The sequence below is a fragment of the Oryctolagus cuniculus genome, chromosome 13 (assembly GCF_964237555.1).
Source record: "Oryctolagus cuniculus chromosome 13, mOryCun1.1, whole genome shotgun sequence".
Lineage (NCBI taxonomy): Eukaryota > Metazoa > Chordata > Mammalia > Lagomorpha > Leporidae > Oryctolagus > Oryctolagus cuniculus.
Genome location: NC_091444.1, coordinates 79,364,992 through 79,379,732, shown reverse-complemented (window position 1 = coordinate 79,379,732; position 14,741 = coordinate 79,364,992). Strand labels below are relative to the sequence as shown.

The 14,741-nt window shown below is 45.4% G+C and overlaps 1 protein-coding gene across 1 annotated transcript; it reads right to left on the bottom strand.

Moving 5' to 3' along the window:
• Nucleotides 1–7,331: 7,331 nt before the first annotated feature.
• Nucleotides 7,332–14,006, bottom strand: LOC103345165 (calmodulin-like protein 3). The gene is given in 4 exon segments (XM_008248602.4): nt 7,332–8,225; nt 8,228–8,298; nt 8,300–9,151; nt 13,861–14,006. Coding segments are annotated over 3 exon segments (429 nt in total). The 5' UTR covers nt 8,467–9,151; nt 13,861–14,006; the 3' UTR covers nt 7,332–8,034.
• Nucleotides 14,007–14,741: the final 735 nt, after the last annotated feature.

Sequence of the window (14,741 nt, the reverse complement as noted above, 5' to 3'; positions counted from 1 at the left end):
ACGTTCTTTTTAGCTGTTCCCTGTAGTTTCATGATGTCCCCATAACATTTTTTTTAAAAGAGGACTTGGTTGTTGCAAAACCTCTTAGTGTATTTTTGTACCCTTTTAGTGGAAATCTCTGTCTGGCAAGAGAACTAAAGTTTCCTCACAGGTTTTGGGTTACAAACAGAGTTTTACTCAATCCCCCGCATCTCCTTTGGGAACACTTTTATTTTTTTTAAATTGTGACTGTGCAGAACTGGGACTTGCATAAGACTTCCAAGACTCTGGATTCAAGCACTGAAAACCCTCTTTTAAAATTAGGGCAGTTTGGCTAAGAATTTTTATTTGGATAGTTTAGTTCTTGGAAATGCAAGAAGTATCTCTTGGGATGTTTGCACAAAGCTTTCATGCATAACTTTAGGCATTTACTAATTCATGGTCAGTGTGATAGGGAGAGTTCTCTGCACAGAGCATTGTGATAGGGACTTCAAGAAGTACAAAGACGCCTTTTATTCTGTAAAGGCAAGGCTCCCATGCAGGTTAAATTTTCTCCAGTTTGGTTTCCTCTCTAAAGATCTCCAGATCTGTGCTATTGTGAAATTCTTCTTGAAGTCTGATCAAAATCTTCTCTTCTGATGTTTAAGACTGCTTTTTTGTTTGAAGCCATTAGATTTTTACTGGAAAAGGAGAACTTCTGCCTAATCTCCCTTTCTGAACTGGAAGACCTTAATCCAATCACCATGAAGTGTTTTTCTTTCCCAAGCAAAAGAATCACAATTCTTTAACTTGGGCTTCTGCCTCTTTCCTTCCTTTAGTGGTGGTGATAATGAGAGACAGAATATGTTGGAGAAGAGTTTACAATCTCTAGCCAGGCTGATTACACAGTCTGAGTTGTTACAATCTCTTTCCCAACTAGAACTATTGTCTTGGCTGGGACAGCCCAGGGATAGGTCTAGGGCTTCATGTCTGCTGTGGACAGGGACAAGTTGAAGACCAGGTGTCCCAGCCTGGCTGATGGTCCTGTAGGGGGTGACACGTTGTTTGGTGTCTGGGTTTTCTCAAATCTGAGAACAGGACTGCTAAGACTGGAGCAGTCACCCCCACATCCATGGTGTAATCTGACAATATCAGCAGTGATTTCTGGACAAAGAAGTTCACAAAAAACAAAGACAAAGTTGTGTTAACAGGCTGGGTGGAAACAGACACCAGCCCATCGACTAAGATTCTGCTTTGATCTCCAGTGTGGGAGGGTGCTAGGTTGGGGCCTAATGGAGACACAGTCTGAGTTATCAACTGCTCCTATGTGGCACGCTCTGCCCTAGAGCTAAGGAAAAGATAAAGTGGTGCACAATACAAAATGAAAATGCAAAGCTGCTAGTTCAAACATTAAGAATTTCAAGATAGAATGGGAGAGTGTTACATCAAGCTTGGGGTCTTCTAAGAATGTGCCATGTACAACTGCATGTGAAAGCAGTGGAAGAACTAAGGTTAGGATTCCATTTTTGCTTTGTTGCTCTCCTCACTCTACATTCTCCCTTACCCAATCCTATGGCTTCGTGTACACTGATGCCTGCTCAGATCTTCAACCCAGCCCAGACTTGAACTCCTACTCTGGCTACTTTAAGTCCCATTACCTGCAAATTCACAAGACTAAAAAAAACATCTTGTCCATCCTCTACATGTGTCCAGACACCAAAATAGAATAAAAACTCTTCTATTTCTCAATTCTAACTTTTAAGAAAGGATAGAAATATTAGGCAAATTGCTTAAGCCTCTTCCTTCTCTGAATTCCACGTCAAATTTGGTTTCTTAATATTTTAACCCATTTTTCTCTTCCTGTCATTGTTCACACCCTATCATTACCATCTTGCTTCAAAACCCTGCATCTCTAACTTGGGTTGTTGGGCAGATTTCCTAACTAGTTCCTCTGTCTTCATTTCTAATCTTTATCTTCAAATAGCTGCCAGTGTGATTTCCACTCCTCACCCCTCCACCCCTGCAAAATAAGTCCCCTGCACAACAGTAGCCCACAGCTTTCTACTATTATAGTGTTAAGCCCAGACTCCTTAGAATGGCAGCAGGAGCTCTTCCCCTCCTCACATGTGCCTACCCTTCCACACTCTCCTCTAACTTCTCTAACCAGGACATACTAAGTTTCTCTGTTCACTCAATCAACACACTTGTATTGAACAGCAACTCCAAGCCAGTTCTATGCTAGACCCTCAGACACCAAAACAAACAACTGGAGGAGTTACTAGTTCAGTGGGAAGGAAGATGGAAAATAAACAGATAGCAAAGCAATCATGTGAGTCTTGAGGTTACGGACACCCAACAAGTGTTATGGGTGACAAAGAAGTCTCCCACTAGCCTGGGGGCGATGGTTAGGGGACTTGGGAAGTCCTAGAGGATTTGACATCAGCCCCTAGTTCATAAGGGTGGGTAGCAAGTGGCTGCACACAGAGGAGGCAGACAGGCATTTTGCTCATTTGTGCTCCTATGCCTTTTCACACACTGTTAATTTTGCCTGGGACACCTCTGCCCACTTTATATGCCTGGCTGCCAGCAGCACCTGGCTAGTGGCTTGTTTCTCTGGAAAGTCTTTCCCATTACCCACTCTGTCTCTTACTTGTGCTGAACAGTTGCTGGTATCTTGGCTTCCAGAGCACCATTTTATCCTTTGTTAATTGTTGTATAACCCTTTGTATACTAATCTTCCTTCTTTGACTTGGGGGTATTCATCTGTGTGTCCCCTAAAGTCTAGCACACACACATGCACAGTACTCATTTGTTGAATGAATAACGTATTGTCCGAATCCAATCCTGCATTGGACCACTTTCTTAGAATTAGATCCTCAGAACAGGGAGGTGTGGTCCTCTGTCCTTAGTGTTGGTCACATTTCACTGGGGACCAGTGATACATCAGCAAAAGGGACTTTGAAAAGCTGGCATGTCAAGAGCTGAACTACCAGTGCAGGAAACGGACTGTGCAGGTGTCTTATAAGAAACTCTTGAGGTACTGAGTATGACTTAGTTTGGGAAGAGCAGATATAATGTGGGGCATGGAGGCATCTACAGCTACTTGACATGTGGGAGGAAATGTTATCTCATTTTTTTGTACTTTGGACTTATTCTAGAATATAGGTTGCTTCCTAGATTTGCTACTCCCTCCAGATGTGCAAGTTGCTTCCAGGGGACCAACCCACCTGGTGTTCAGCCTCCTCCTTCTGTCAATGATTGGCTCCTTTCCTCTTCTAAGTAGTTGTGAAAATGCTAGAAAGATGTGAAAGACCTAGAGAAAGTGTTAAAGGGACTGAGTGTGGTTCCTTCATGGATCCCGAATGCACTTTCTACTCTGGCTATTGCCACCCTGCCATCTTTCCCAGTTCTTTGTCCTTAGAGGAAGGTGATCCATCCCACCCAGCACCCAGCCTTGTACCTGATGGGGAGGCCTCAAGGGAGGTCTTTTCACAGTGGCTCCAGACGCAGCTCTTTTGCCCTTTCTTGTCCAGTCCAGATTCCTATCTGAGAACCTGTTGCTATAGAAACCACCCGAAAAGCAGGACATTGGCCCATGGTGTAGGGCCAGACCTTTCTCAGAGATAGCTTTGGGTTTTCTATTATTTTATTTTGATTTTCTGCCTTTTTTTTCTGGTGGAGAAACACGGCTCACATCCCTCACTGCTTTATTCTTCATGGGGCTGTCTTATCCCTTACGTGAATTTTAACATTACATTTCTCCAGCAGGAACCATGGGTCATTTTTAACTGGCTGGCTTTGAACAAGCCCTGGAATCTGTGAGGATAAACAGGAGCCGGCGAGGCTGGGCTGGCTTTGTTTGATTTAAAATTGGAAACCCAGGAGTCAGAGGCGTGCTTTATATAGCCTGGAGGGTGCAGGAGCTCTGGGTCCTGATTTATGAGGCAGCTCAGTGAAAACACATGAAAGCCGAGGTAATATTTATAAATTCTTTCCCCCACAGATGGATGGAATGTTCTTTGGCATTGCAGTCAGATAGTACCTTTTTGGGGGGTAAGGGGAGGTTGTGTAAATCTAATTATTCAGTGACTGAAAGGAAAGGGAAATGTTAGCTGGGCAAATGCCTCCAAGTCTGCAACAGAAGAACACAGAGTGAGAAGGAAGTTAGAGATCCAGGCCAGTCCTCTCTTACATCCTGCACATTCGTGACTATTTGGTGGGGTCTTCTTGTTGCTGCTCCAAACCCCCAGGCCTCTCCACCCTTACCTTATTATAAAAGCAACAACATTTCACACAGGGAACATTTTGTCTTGGTGGGACAGGTGCCTTGGAGGTTCCGTCCAGGGAAGAGGGGAAGAAGGGAAAAGATGATAAAGCATGGGTTGGCAGGGGCAGGTTGGACGATGAAGGCAGGCACAGTGTGCCCCAGGTAGCCCTGGATCTGGAGGCTGTTGTGTGATGGGCTGCACTTCTGTGAGTTAACTGAGTCAGGGTGGCTTGTGCCAGCTCCAGTGAGGGACTCACACATAATCGGTGGGTTTGGGGCCCACCAGCCAGGGGCAGGGGATGCCTGCAGGACACTGCTACCCTCACAGAGGGGCATAGTCAGAGCACATCAGCACATCTGCTTCTCCCTCTGTGACCAGCATTCCCCGCATAGAGCCCAGCAGGTTGGAAGAGAGGTTGAGATTTGCAACTGATCACTCCTGGTGGTCCTGCTTCTCTGTAAAGATTCCTTAAAAATTGTGTCCAGGAGCGTAAGTGCCAAGGGGAGGAATGGGATTCATTATTCCACTTTGCTGTGAAGCAGCTCACTTCGACCTCCCTGCCTCCTAGCTCCTGTCTTTAGCAAGAAGCGTCTGATCTTTTACTTCTCTGCTTCTGAGGGTCCCTGCTTTGGGGAGGGGAAGGGGCGCATCAGCTCTGAGACTAAATGGGGCCTTTGCATCTCACCTGCTTGTTTCTGCCCAGTGCAGAGAGGCTCTGGGCACGCAAGGTTCAGGAGTGGTGTATGGGATCACACAAAGAAGATCTGCTCTGGCTGGATTGCCAGGAGGCGGGGAGAAAAACCAAAATGTATCTCTATCCCCTTTTAACCAAAGCACAAGCAGCATGGGCAGGACCCTGTATTTGCAAGAGCTTTGTTAAGTCTGTGACTTGAAAGACTGGGATTAAATGTCAAGCCTCCAGGGGGGCCGGTGCTGTGGCCTGAAGCGCTGGCATCCCATATGGGTGCCAGTTTGAAACCCAGTTGATCCACTTCCTGTCCAGCTCTCTGCTGTGGCCTGGGAAAGCAGTAGAAGATGACCTAAGTCCTTGGGCCCCTGCACCCATGTGGGAGACCCAGAGGAAGCTCCTGGCTCCTGGCCTCGGAGTGGCGCAGCTCCGGCCATTGCGGCCAACTGGGGAGTGAACCATAGGATGGAAGACCCCTCTCTCTCTCTCTCTCTCTCTCTCTCTCTCTCCCTCTCCTCTCTCTGTGTAATTCTTTCAAGTAAAATAAATAAATCTTTAAAAAAAAAAGTCAAGCCTCCAGCCAGATTCTCTACAGTGACTATAACAAACTCGTTGAGAAGGAAGACCTCTGTCTGTCTTCTTACTGCAGAATTTAGGAGACACCCTGCCAAAAATACTAGGATCTGAGCTGCATTTATCCCTGGGAGGTGACGTCATGCTCCTTTTGCCAGGTGGTACTGTAATTTACATTGGAGGCCCTGTGTTGGCTCTTCTGCTCCCAGCCCTTCTCTTCTCTCTGGGGGAACTGCTATCCAATGACTGTCCAATACTCTGTCCTAATACGTACAGGGACCACTCCAAGATTTCTACCCAAAGGTGTTCAACCATCCTTGATTTTGGATGATGGCTACAGGTTAGCTCAGCATGTGGAATCTGAAAGTCCTTGCTGTTTGATGCACAGTTCTCTCTTCTGTCCCCCAGCCAGGAGGATCTAAAATTACACTTGTGCTGGGGCCAGGTCTTACCTGAGATCCCACCAGCCAGTGTCTCCCCAAGATAACATACGAGAGCTGGCTGCTGTTTCCTCTCCATGCTTGTCTTGTTCCCTGGGCTTTTAGTGCTGCCAAGCCTTATAGGGGCTGGAAAGAATCCTTAATGGTGGTATTAATGGTAACTGTCATTTATTAAGCACCTACTGCATGCCAGCTAGGTTAAGAATATTGTCGCTAATTCTGGCCAGTTCTGGGGAGAGGCCCTGTGATAATCACTGCATGAGGGGCAGTGTTGTAGAGCTGCAATTGAATCACAGCTTCCCATGTATGCATTAGTGGTGGGACACTGAGCTGGTTTCTTAAATTCTCTGTGTCTCAGCTTCCTCATTGTGAGAGGAGGAAGGGAGTAACAGTAACCGCACCCAGGAAGGACAGTGTGAGGGTTGTGAAAGGTGAGGACTGGAATCCCAGGCTGGCTGGCTCCAGAGCCCTTGTCCTTGGTTTATAAATGAGGAAGTATGATGGTAGGGGTTGGGGCTGGGGTGCCATGGAGAAAAGATTTATCCAGCATTGGTCATCTCTGATGAAACCCAATCTGATGTCTACCTTACAAAATATGACTTCCCTTTAGCACTAAAATGAGCTCTGACAAGGCCTCTGACCTTTGGGCATGACCAGTACTAAAGCAGGACTAACAGTTTCTGAGTAATTTTTGCACCATGTGTGCTGGACCTTCAGTTAGCATCCAAGCCCTCACGCATCCAACCATCATGGGCACGTCATACCACCAGTAGGAACGAAAGCGATCACCAGAGCTCCTTCTCAACTGTAGCCATGCAGGTCTTCCAGGAGCTCCACGTGGATTTTTAGCCACTCTTTGCTACCAAAGCATTTATTTATTTGTTTATTTATTTGACAGGCAGAGCGGACAGTGAGAGAGAGAGACAGAGAGAAAGGTCTTCCTTTTTCTGTTGGTTCACCCTCCAATGGCCGCTGCGCTGCGGCCGGCACACCGCGCTGATCCAATGGCAGGAGCCAGGTACTTCTCCTGGTCTCCCATGGGGTGCAGGGCCCAAGCACTTGGGCCATCCTCCACTGCACTCCCGGGCCACAGCAGAGAGCTGGCCTGGCAGAGGGGCAACCGGGACAGAATCCGGCGCCCCGACCGGGACTAGAACCCGGTGTGCCGGCGCCGCAAGGTGGAGGATTAGCCTAGTGAGCTGTGGTGCCGGCTGCATTTATTTTATTGAAAGTAAATATTCAACATTTACCTTGTCCACACTTCTTTCTTTTTATTATACCCATCAGTACAGGAATTCATTGCATTTTCAAAAAAATAACAATGGAGATTGCTGCCCAGTTTAACCCCAGAATTAACACAGATCATTCCAGTTGGAACCAGAAAAAAAAAAAAAGGAAGCAAAATAGAACATAAGTGTCTTGTTTATTCCCCTGCAGCTTCCCGCTCCCTTTCATTCCCTCCTTCCAGATGAATGTGAACATGTTACAACTGACCCCGGTTTTACTCCCAGCTTCAGCAGATGAGTCACAGTGATTCAGTGAAGACAGAGTGGAGCCAGCGAGTGCCGTGTGGAAGGAAAGTGGTGTTTTCCGGGAGGTCTTACTGCAGTTGTCAAAGTCTCCATCACATCTCTCCCTCCAAGTCCAAGATGTCTCCCAACCCTCCCAAATCCGACAGCAGGTAAAGTCTTCAGTCCTCGGGGCTCCAGGAACTTGGGAATGACCCCAGGGCTACAGTGGTCCTGGTGCTGGGTGCCTGTAGGAATCCTGCCCAGGGAACTCAAAGATGTCACCTGTGCCCATCCTGGCAGATGGAAGACTCAACACAACCTTCACCATCCTTTGGGCCATCCTCCAGCAGAGTAAAGCCTGTATTGCTTCTACTCCCGAGCGATGGCGATGGGAGGATTTCCTGGTGTGCTGGGCTTGAAGATGTTCTGTATCATCCTGGAGGAGCAGGTAGAAGGTCAGCAGAAAGGAGGGGATGCAGAATGGTGAACTGAATCGACTTTGCCTGAGAAGCAAACAGGAAGCTGGAGGAGAGGAGGAACAAGCAGGAGTCTGAGGTTCTTGCTGCAGGGAGAGGTGGCCCCTGAGCAATGGGGCCTTATTTGGACACCAGCATGCGGACAAACTCTTCATAGTTCACCTGTCCATCTCCATCTGTGTTTGCTGACCTGATCATCTCGTCCACTTTCTCATCACTCAGCTTTTCCCCGAGCCTGGTCATCACATGTCTCAGTTCAGCGGCACTGACATAGCCATTGCCATCTTTGTCAAACATGCAGAAGGCATCGGGATCTCCTCCTCATTGTCCGTGTCCTTCATCTTCCTGTCCATCATGCCCAGGAATGCAGGGAAGTCCACTGTTGATCTCTCTCACCATGTCCTGGAGCTCTGCCTCGGTGGGGTTCTGGCCCAGGGAGCGCATGACAGTGCCCAGCTCCTGGGTGGTGATGCTGCCATCTCCATCCTTGTCAAAGAGGGAGAAAGCCTCTTTGAATGTGGCCACTTGCTCCTCGGTCAGCTGGTCAACCATGCTGGCAGGGTATGTGGGTAATGTGGCTGGAGTGGCTGGGCTGGTCTCTGCTGGGCTCCTCGGTGCTGAAAGGACAGGAGGAGATCCCAAGAGGTGCTGGCTGCCTGGCTTTCTAGCCCCAGCTTGAATCGCTGAAATTTAAGAAGGAGCAGGGTCCTCCCAATCCGGTGGCTTTGCAGGATTGGGCTGCCATTCACAGATACTCACGCCCCTGTGGTTGCCTGAAGGTTGGGTCCTGTTCAGACAGGAAGCCAGGAGCAGGAGCCAGGCTGGCTTGCTAATTGAGCTGACGCCAAGCCCTCTCTGTGAAACTCAGTCAGCTTTCCACTGTGGCACAAGCATGGCCAGCAAGAGCCACCTGTGATGATACTCTCAATCCTGCTGTTTAGGGAAATTAAAAACTCCTTGAATTTTCCCTTTCCCCTTCAATGCTCCAATATTCTACCTGCCCCCAATCTCCCAGTCTTCATTCAAACAATACCAGCCCACATCCTTTCTTCCCTTCAGCTGAGGTTTTTTGCAGAATGAGAAGCAGAAGTTGTTTTTCCCCATTTTTGGTTTCCAGAGCCTCAGAAGGTTTTCAGAGCAGGAGAAAGGTTTCTTATTCCTTCAGGTAGAAACAGAGTGTTTTCTTACCTCCAGAACAGACATGAATGAGCTCTCAGAGACTGCTGGAGCAGAGGTTCTTGTCCCATGTAAGAAAAGAATTTCAAATGTGAGACAGATTGGCTGTAAGAAAGCTAGCCAAGTATAATGAAATGGTGCAGCTGACAGGCCAGGTGGGCAACTCAGCAAGGCACTGAGTGCCCAGGCTGCATTTAAAGTGGGGTTTATACGGGTATAGGGCCCACTTTTTCCCACTGTTTCTCCTTCTTCTTCCCTCTTGTTTTGGGATACCACTGGACAAATGTGTGGTCAAAGTGAAATTTATGGAACTCCTGAGGTTTTATTATGCAGTGTTATGGGATCGAATAGCTCCCTTGGCTCTGGGCTGGGGTATCTCTAGGAGCAGGAACCCCTCTGCCAGGTTAGCAGACTTGGGCAAGACTTTTAATGTGTAAATACCAGGCTGCTTCCAAGGCATGCTCCTTGTGTTTTTCTCTCCAGCCTCTTTCACACTGTGTGAATGTCTGCATTCCTACCTAACAGGTGGGAGAAGGACTTTCTCCATTCCATTCACTCACTCATTCATGAGTATGTATTGAGTGCCTACTGTATACAGGTGCTAGTCTGGAAGCTGGGAACAGAGGACAGGGCAGATCTCCTTCAATCCTCATAAAGTTCGTAGTCCATTGAAAGTAAACTAACAGAGAAGCTTGAATAAGGTCCTTAAAGATTTTTGATAAATACTATAAAGGAAATAAAAGGTGGTAATGGAGAGCACAACACTGGCTGAGATGGCCTCTCTGCAGAGAGGGTGACCTTGGGGTGAGGAGAGGGATACCGAGGCAGAGAAACAGACAAATGACCAGTGAGGCAAGAAAGGAAGAGAAGGAAGGAGGTGAAAGAAGAAGGAGAGGCAGAGGAGACCTCAGGGCTCTATGAGGAATTTTCATTGTTTTCTCTGATCCATGGGCATCCTAGAAGCTTTCAGTAAAGGGCTTGTCTGCCCCCTGGGTGGTGTTGGAGCCAGAGCTGAAGACAGGGGCATCTCCGATAGGAGACACAGAGGGGAAGGACTCGTGGCTGTTCACCAGGCATGTGAACTCAGCTCCTTGTCTCCCAGAAGTCTGTGAAACTGACCTCTCTGGAGGCAGAAGTTGCTTTGCCTCCAAGAGAAACCAGAGTAAAATGAGGAGCTGAACTTTCGTTCATTTTGTTGCTGGGTATGTCGGGGCTAGGGGCTGGGGTCCTGGATGGGAAAGAACTTGCATTTATATGAACATAGAATTAGTGAGGAAAGAATATGGCAGGATTATAGCTGGAGAGATGAATTCACTTCCTCTCTGAATTTCCCCCTTTCTCCATTCAAGTAGACAGAAGAAACTTCACTTCCTTGCCTGGAAGGGGTTTGTAGTAGGGAAGAAAATTATTTGCAGGGGAGGATCTACTTGCAAGATAATTTCCTTCCTGCTGGGGGTTCCCACAAAGCCTAAGTGAGGGTGTGGACAGGAGGAAGAGAGGAGTTTTGCCTGAAAAGGAATAGGAGGGTTGAAAGATTCCCTGAACTGTCTTTGAATCTTTGCCTGAAGAAGAGAGGCTTATGGATCCCAGAGTAGCAGGACTCCAGGCCAGGGAGTCCCCGGGCAGCCTTGGGAAAGGGTTCTGGGAACAGGAGGTACACGGAAGAAAAAGACAGTGATGGGTACCTGAGAGCCATTTGTGTGGATGACACCTCAGTGACCAGAGCTCACCCTTTCCTGCTTCCATCTTGTTCACGACTTCAAATTCTGACAGATGTGGGGATGGGGTGGAAGGGGTACAGACCGGGAGTCCCTGAGGATTAGTTTTATTTCTGTACTTCTACAGCATTGTACATTGGTTGAAAGATAACCTTGAGATATTATTTCTGCTGGTAGGCTGAAGCTGTCCCTCTACACAACTTATAGCTCTGCTCATGATAGGGCTTTGGATAAATGCATGGTTTTGCCCCTAGTAGTTCTATTACTCATAAAATATTCTGAGGAGGTTCTTTTTTTTTTTAGATTTATTTTATTTATTTGAAATACAGAGTTACAGACAGAGGTAGAGACAGAGAAAGAAGTCTTCCATCCACTGGTTCACCCCCAAGATGGCCACAACGGCCGAAGCTGCGCCAATCCAAAGCCAGGAGCCAGGAGTTTCCTCCGGGTCTCCCACGTGGATGCAGGGGCGCAATAACTTGGGCCATCCTCTACTGCTTTCCCAGGCCACAGCAGAGAGCTGGATCGGAAGAGGAGCAGCCGGGACTAGAACCGGTGCCCATATGGGATGCCGGCACTGCAGGCCAGGGCTTTAACCCACTGTGCCACAGTGCCAGCCCCTGGAGAGGTTTTTATAACTCTTTTGCAGTAGGGAAAACTGGGCAAAGATTGCACATGTGGCTTTCCCAAGGTCACCTAGTAAAATGTTTAGCTAGGAATGAAGGACTGTTTTTTTCCCTTTGTTTTGTTTTACTGATTTATTTTGGCTAATGTTAGGACACAGGGAATCTCTATCATCTACTGAAAGGGATTCTTGGGGGCTGGAGCTGGGGGCATAGTCTGTTAAACCTCCACCTGTGGTGCCACCATCCCATATGGCACTGGTTCATGTCTGGGTTGCTCCTCTTCCAATCCAGCTCTCTGCTTATGGCCTGGAAAAGTAATGGAAGATGGCCCTAATGCTTGGGCCCCTGCATTCATGTGGGAGACCCAGAAGAAGCTTATGGCTTTTGGCTTTGGATCAGACCAGCTCCAGCCATTGTGTTTATTTGGGGAGTGAGCTAGCAGATGGAAAACCTCTCTATCTCTACCTCTCTCTGTCTGTAACTCTGCCTCTCAAATAAATATATAAATCTTTAAAAAAAAATGGGGATTCTTGACTGCACAATGGTTCTAGATGCCTAAGCTTTAGAATTCTGATCCCAAAACTTCTTTAAAAATATAAAGTATCTCTGTTCTAAATTACCAACCAAAGGGGATTGATTATAAACACTCTATTAGTTCATTTTCATCTTTACAATTAAGCACCTAATACAGGTGCTTATGGAGGAAGGAAGCTTATTAGGTTTATGATTTTGAAGATTCACAGTCCAGCAATCAGGCAGCTCTCGTGAGTTCAGCCCATGTAGTGAGGCTGGAATATGGCAATGGTCAAGTGTGTGCAGAGGAAGGACTATGTGGCAAGACAGAAGGCAGAGTGGCTAGGCCCTACCCAGCCTTTATAATCAATTCTCTTATGAGAGCTATCTTCCAAAGGCATGCCTCCAGTGACATAAGACATTCCACTAGACCCACTTCCTACCTACTATAACTAGACCAGGTCTCTACCTTAGCACCATCAACCCATGACTTTGGAATTTAACCACTTGCATGAGTTCCAGTCTTATCCAATTTGAATAATATAAATATCTTTCATCCATGATATGAAATAATATGCAGCCTATAAATGAGGACATAGAGATAGAAGAGTGTTCATCATGAATTTTTAAAAATCAGGGTATAAAACTGTATGATTTTGTTTATTAATATTTTACATTATGTATAAATGTATTATATAACATTTTATACATGTATTTATTTGTATATTTTCATAGAAGAAGCACCTGGATAATCATGGGCTAAACTCTTAATAGAGAATACTTTGGGCAATACAATCATCAATGCTTTTAATTTTCTTATAATATCTTTGTGCATTAAAGTATTTTGTTTTAACTATGTCTTATTTTTAATATTAGGATAAATAAAAAAATGATTCAAAAACCACGCTCAATAAAATATGCTCTATAGTTTACTGAACCCCCACTATTTTTCCCCTTTCTCTGAAGTTAACAAGTATGCAGAGATCCTGGTAATATGGCCAGCTAGGATCTGAAACTACTGTGAGCACAGTTATGATTATGTATAGAAAAGCAGATAATTAATAGCCAATTGTTTTCCCTCCATTTGGCTGCCAGCACAGCAATGTAGTGGGAAAAAAGACTACTAAGCATTTCTTTCTTCCCCTACACTGGCTGCCAGAGAGGTGTGTCCATGAAATGATACAAGGCGGGTGATCACCACAGTCTCCTGGGGAGCCAGGCTTGGCATCCCTGGACAACCTATGACTGAGATAGCCTATGAAGGACAAGGGCTTAAGACCAGACAGGAATACAGACATTTCTCATACCTACAACTAGATAGAAGTCAACAAGTAACTGCCAGTGTTTGGATCATGGCTTTGTGGCTCAAATCTCCAACCATTGTCTACATACGTTTTTCAAAAAAGCACGTAAGTAAGGATTTTTAAAAGCCTTACTTAATACACTATGACTCACAGAACAGTGTCTTGTGATGGGCCAAACTGTTGCAATTTACCAGTTGGGAAACCGTGGCAAAGGGATGTTTCTCTTTCATGCAGCCTCTTGCCCCATACACTAACTTCTTTCCCTACAGAATATCTATTTTTTTAAATCTTGGGAGCTGTTTAACTACTTAGGAATTACTGCGGACACCAACCAACTTGTGTCTATGTGGGATATACAAAGGGTGTGATTCATGGAAAATGTGTATGATGAAAGAACAATCCAAGGATTTAAAAATAATTTTTCACAAAATAAACTTTTAATCTCATTTCCATGAATTTTTTATTCTCATGTATATGAATGTTCCCTGTGTTTAAAATTGATACAGAAAAAGTTTTAAATGTTTACTTGTATTTCATATATATGTAGCTTAAAAAATAGGAATACAGCTCTGTTACTTGTTAACATAAATATTTTTATGAAAAACTTACCTTACTTGCCTAGATAAAGAGTGGAGAGAAGAGTGGCATTAACAAAATGGCTTGGCAAATCTCTTTCACGTTGGGCCTTGAAGAAGCACACCTGCATCTGGATTCAATCTGGCAAAATGTTGTTTTGAAGGCTATGATTATCCAGCTTCACACAGATCTACAGTTGAGAAAGGAGGAAACATTTAAATGGGTGGCTAATAAAATTGTATACATTCTTTGACTGATAGTTTTCTAAAAATTAGACGCAATGTGGAATTTGAGACCATCTCGATGAATTTTTCATACTGTTACAGGCGTTTGGCCTGGCTGTGTCCCATATTGAAGTGCCCGAGTCTAACTCCTGGCACTGCTCTCAGTTTCAGCTTCCTGCTGGTGTGTACCCGGCAAGGCAGCAGGTGATAGTTCAGGTACTTGGGTCCTTGCCACTCATATGGGTTGAATTCTCAGCTCCTGGCTTTGGGCTGGCCTAGCCCCAGCTGTTGCACACGTTTGGGGAGTGAACCAGGAGATGGGAGATCTCTGTCTGTCTATCTCCCTCTGCCTTTCAAATAAATAAATAAATAAATAATTTAAATATCCATTAATCTCTGTTCATACTTTGAATGGATCTTTTACCCAAGTGTGATCTGGTAATATCATGCACCAACCACTTGGAAATTATTAAGATAATAATAAAAATAATAATAAAGAGTTCTTCAAATCTTCCAAATGTTGAACCATTACATATATTAAAAATTACATTCATTAATATCACCACCAATCCCATAAGAAAAGACTTTTAAGTGTTGGAGAGTCTCAATTCCCGGTGGTAAAAAGAACATTTTCAAATTCTCATTTACATCCAGAAGCTCAAATTTTATTATTGACAAAAAATACTGTCA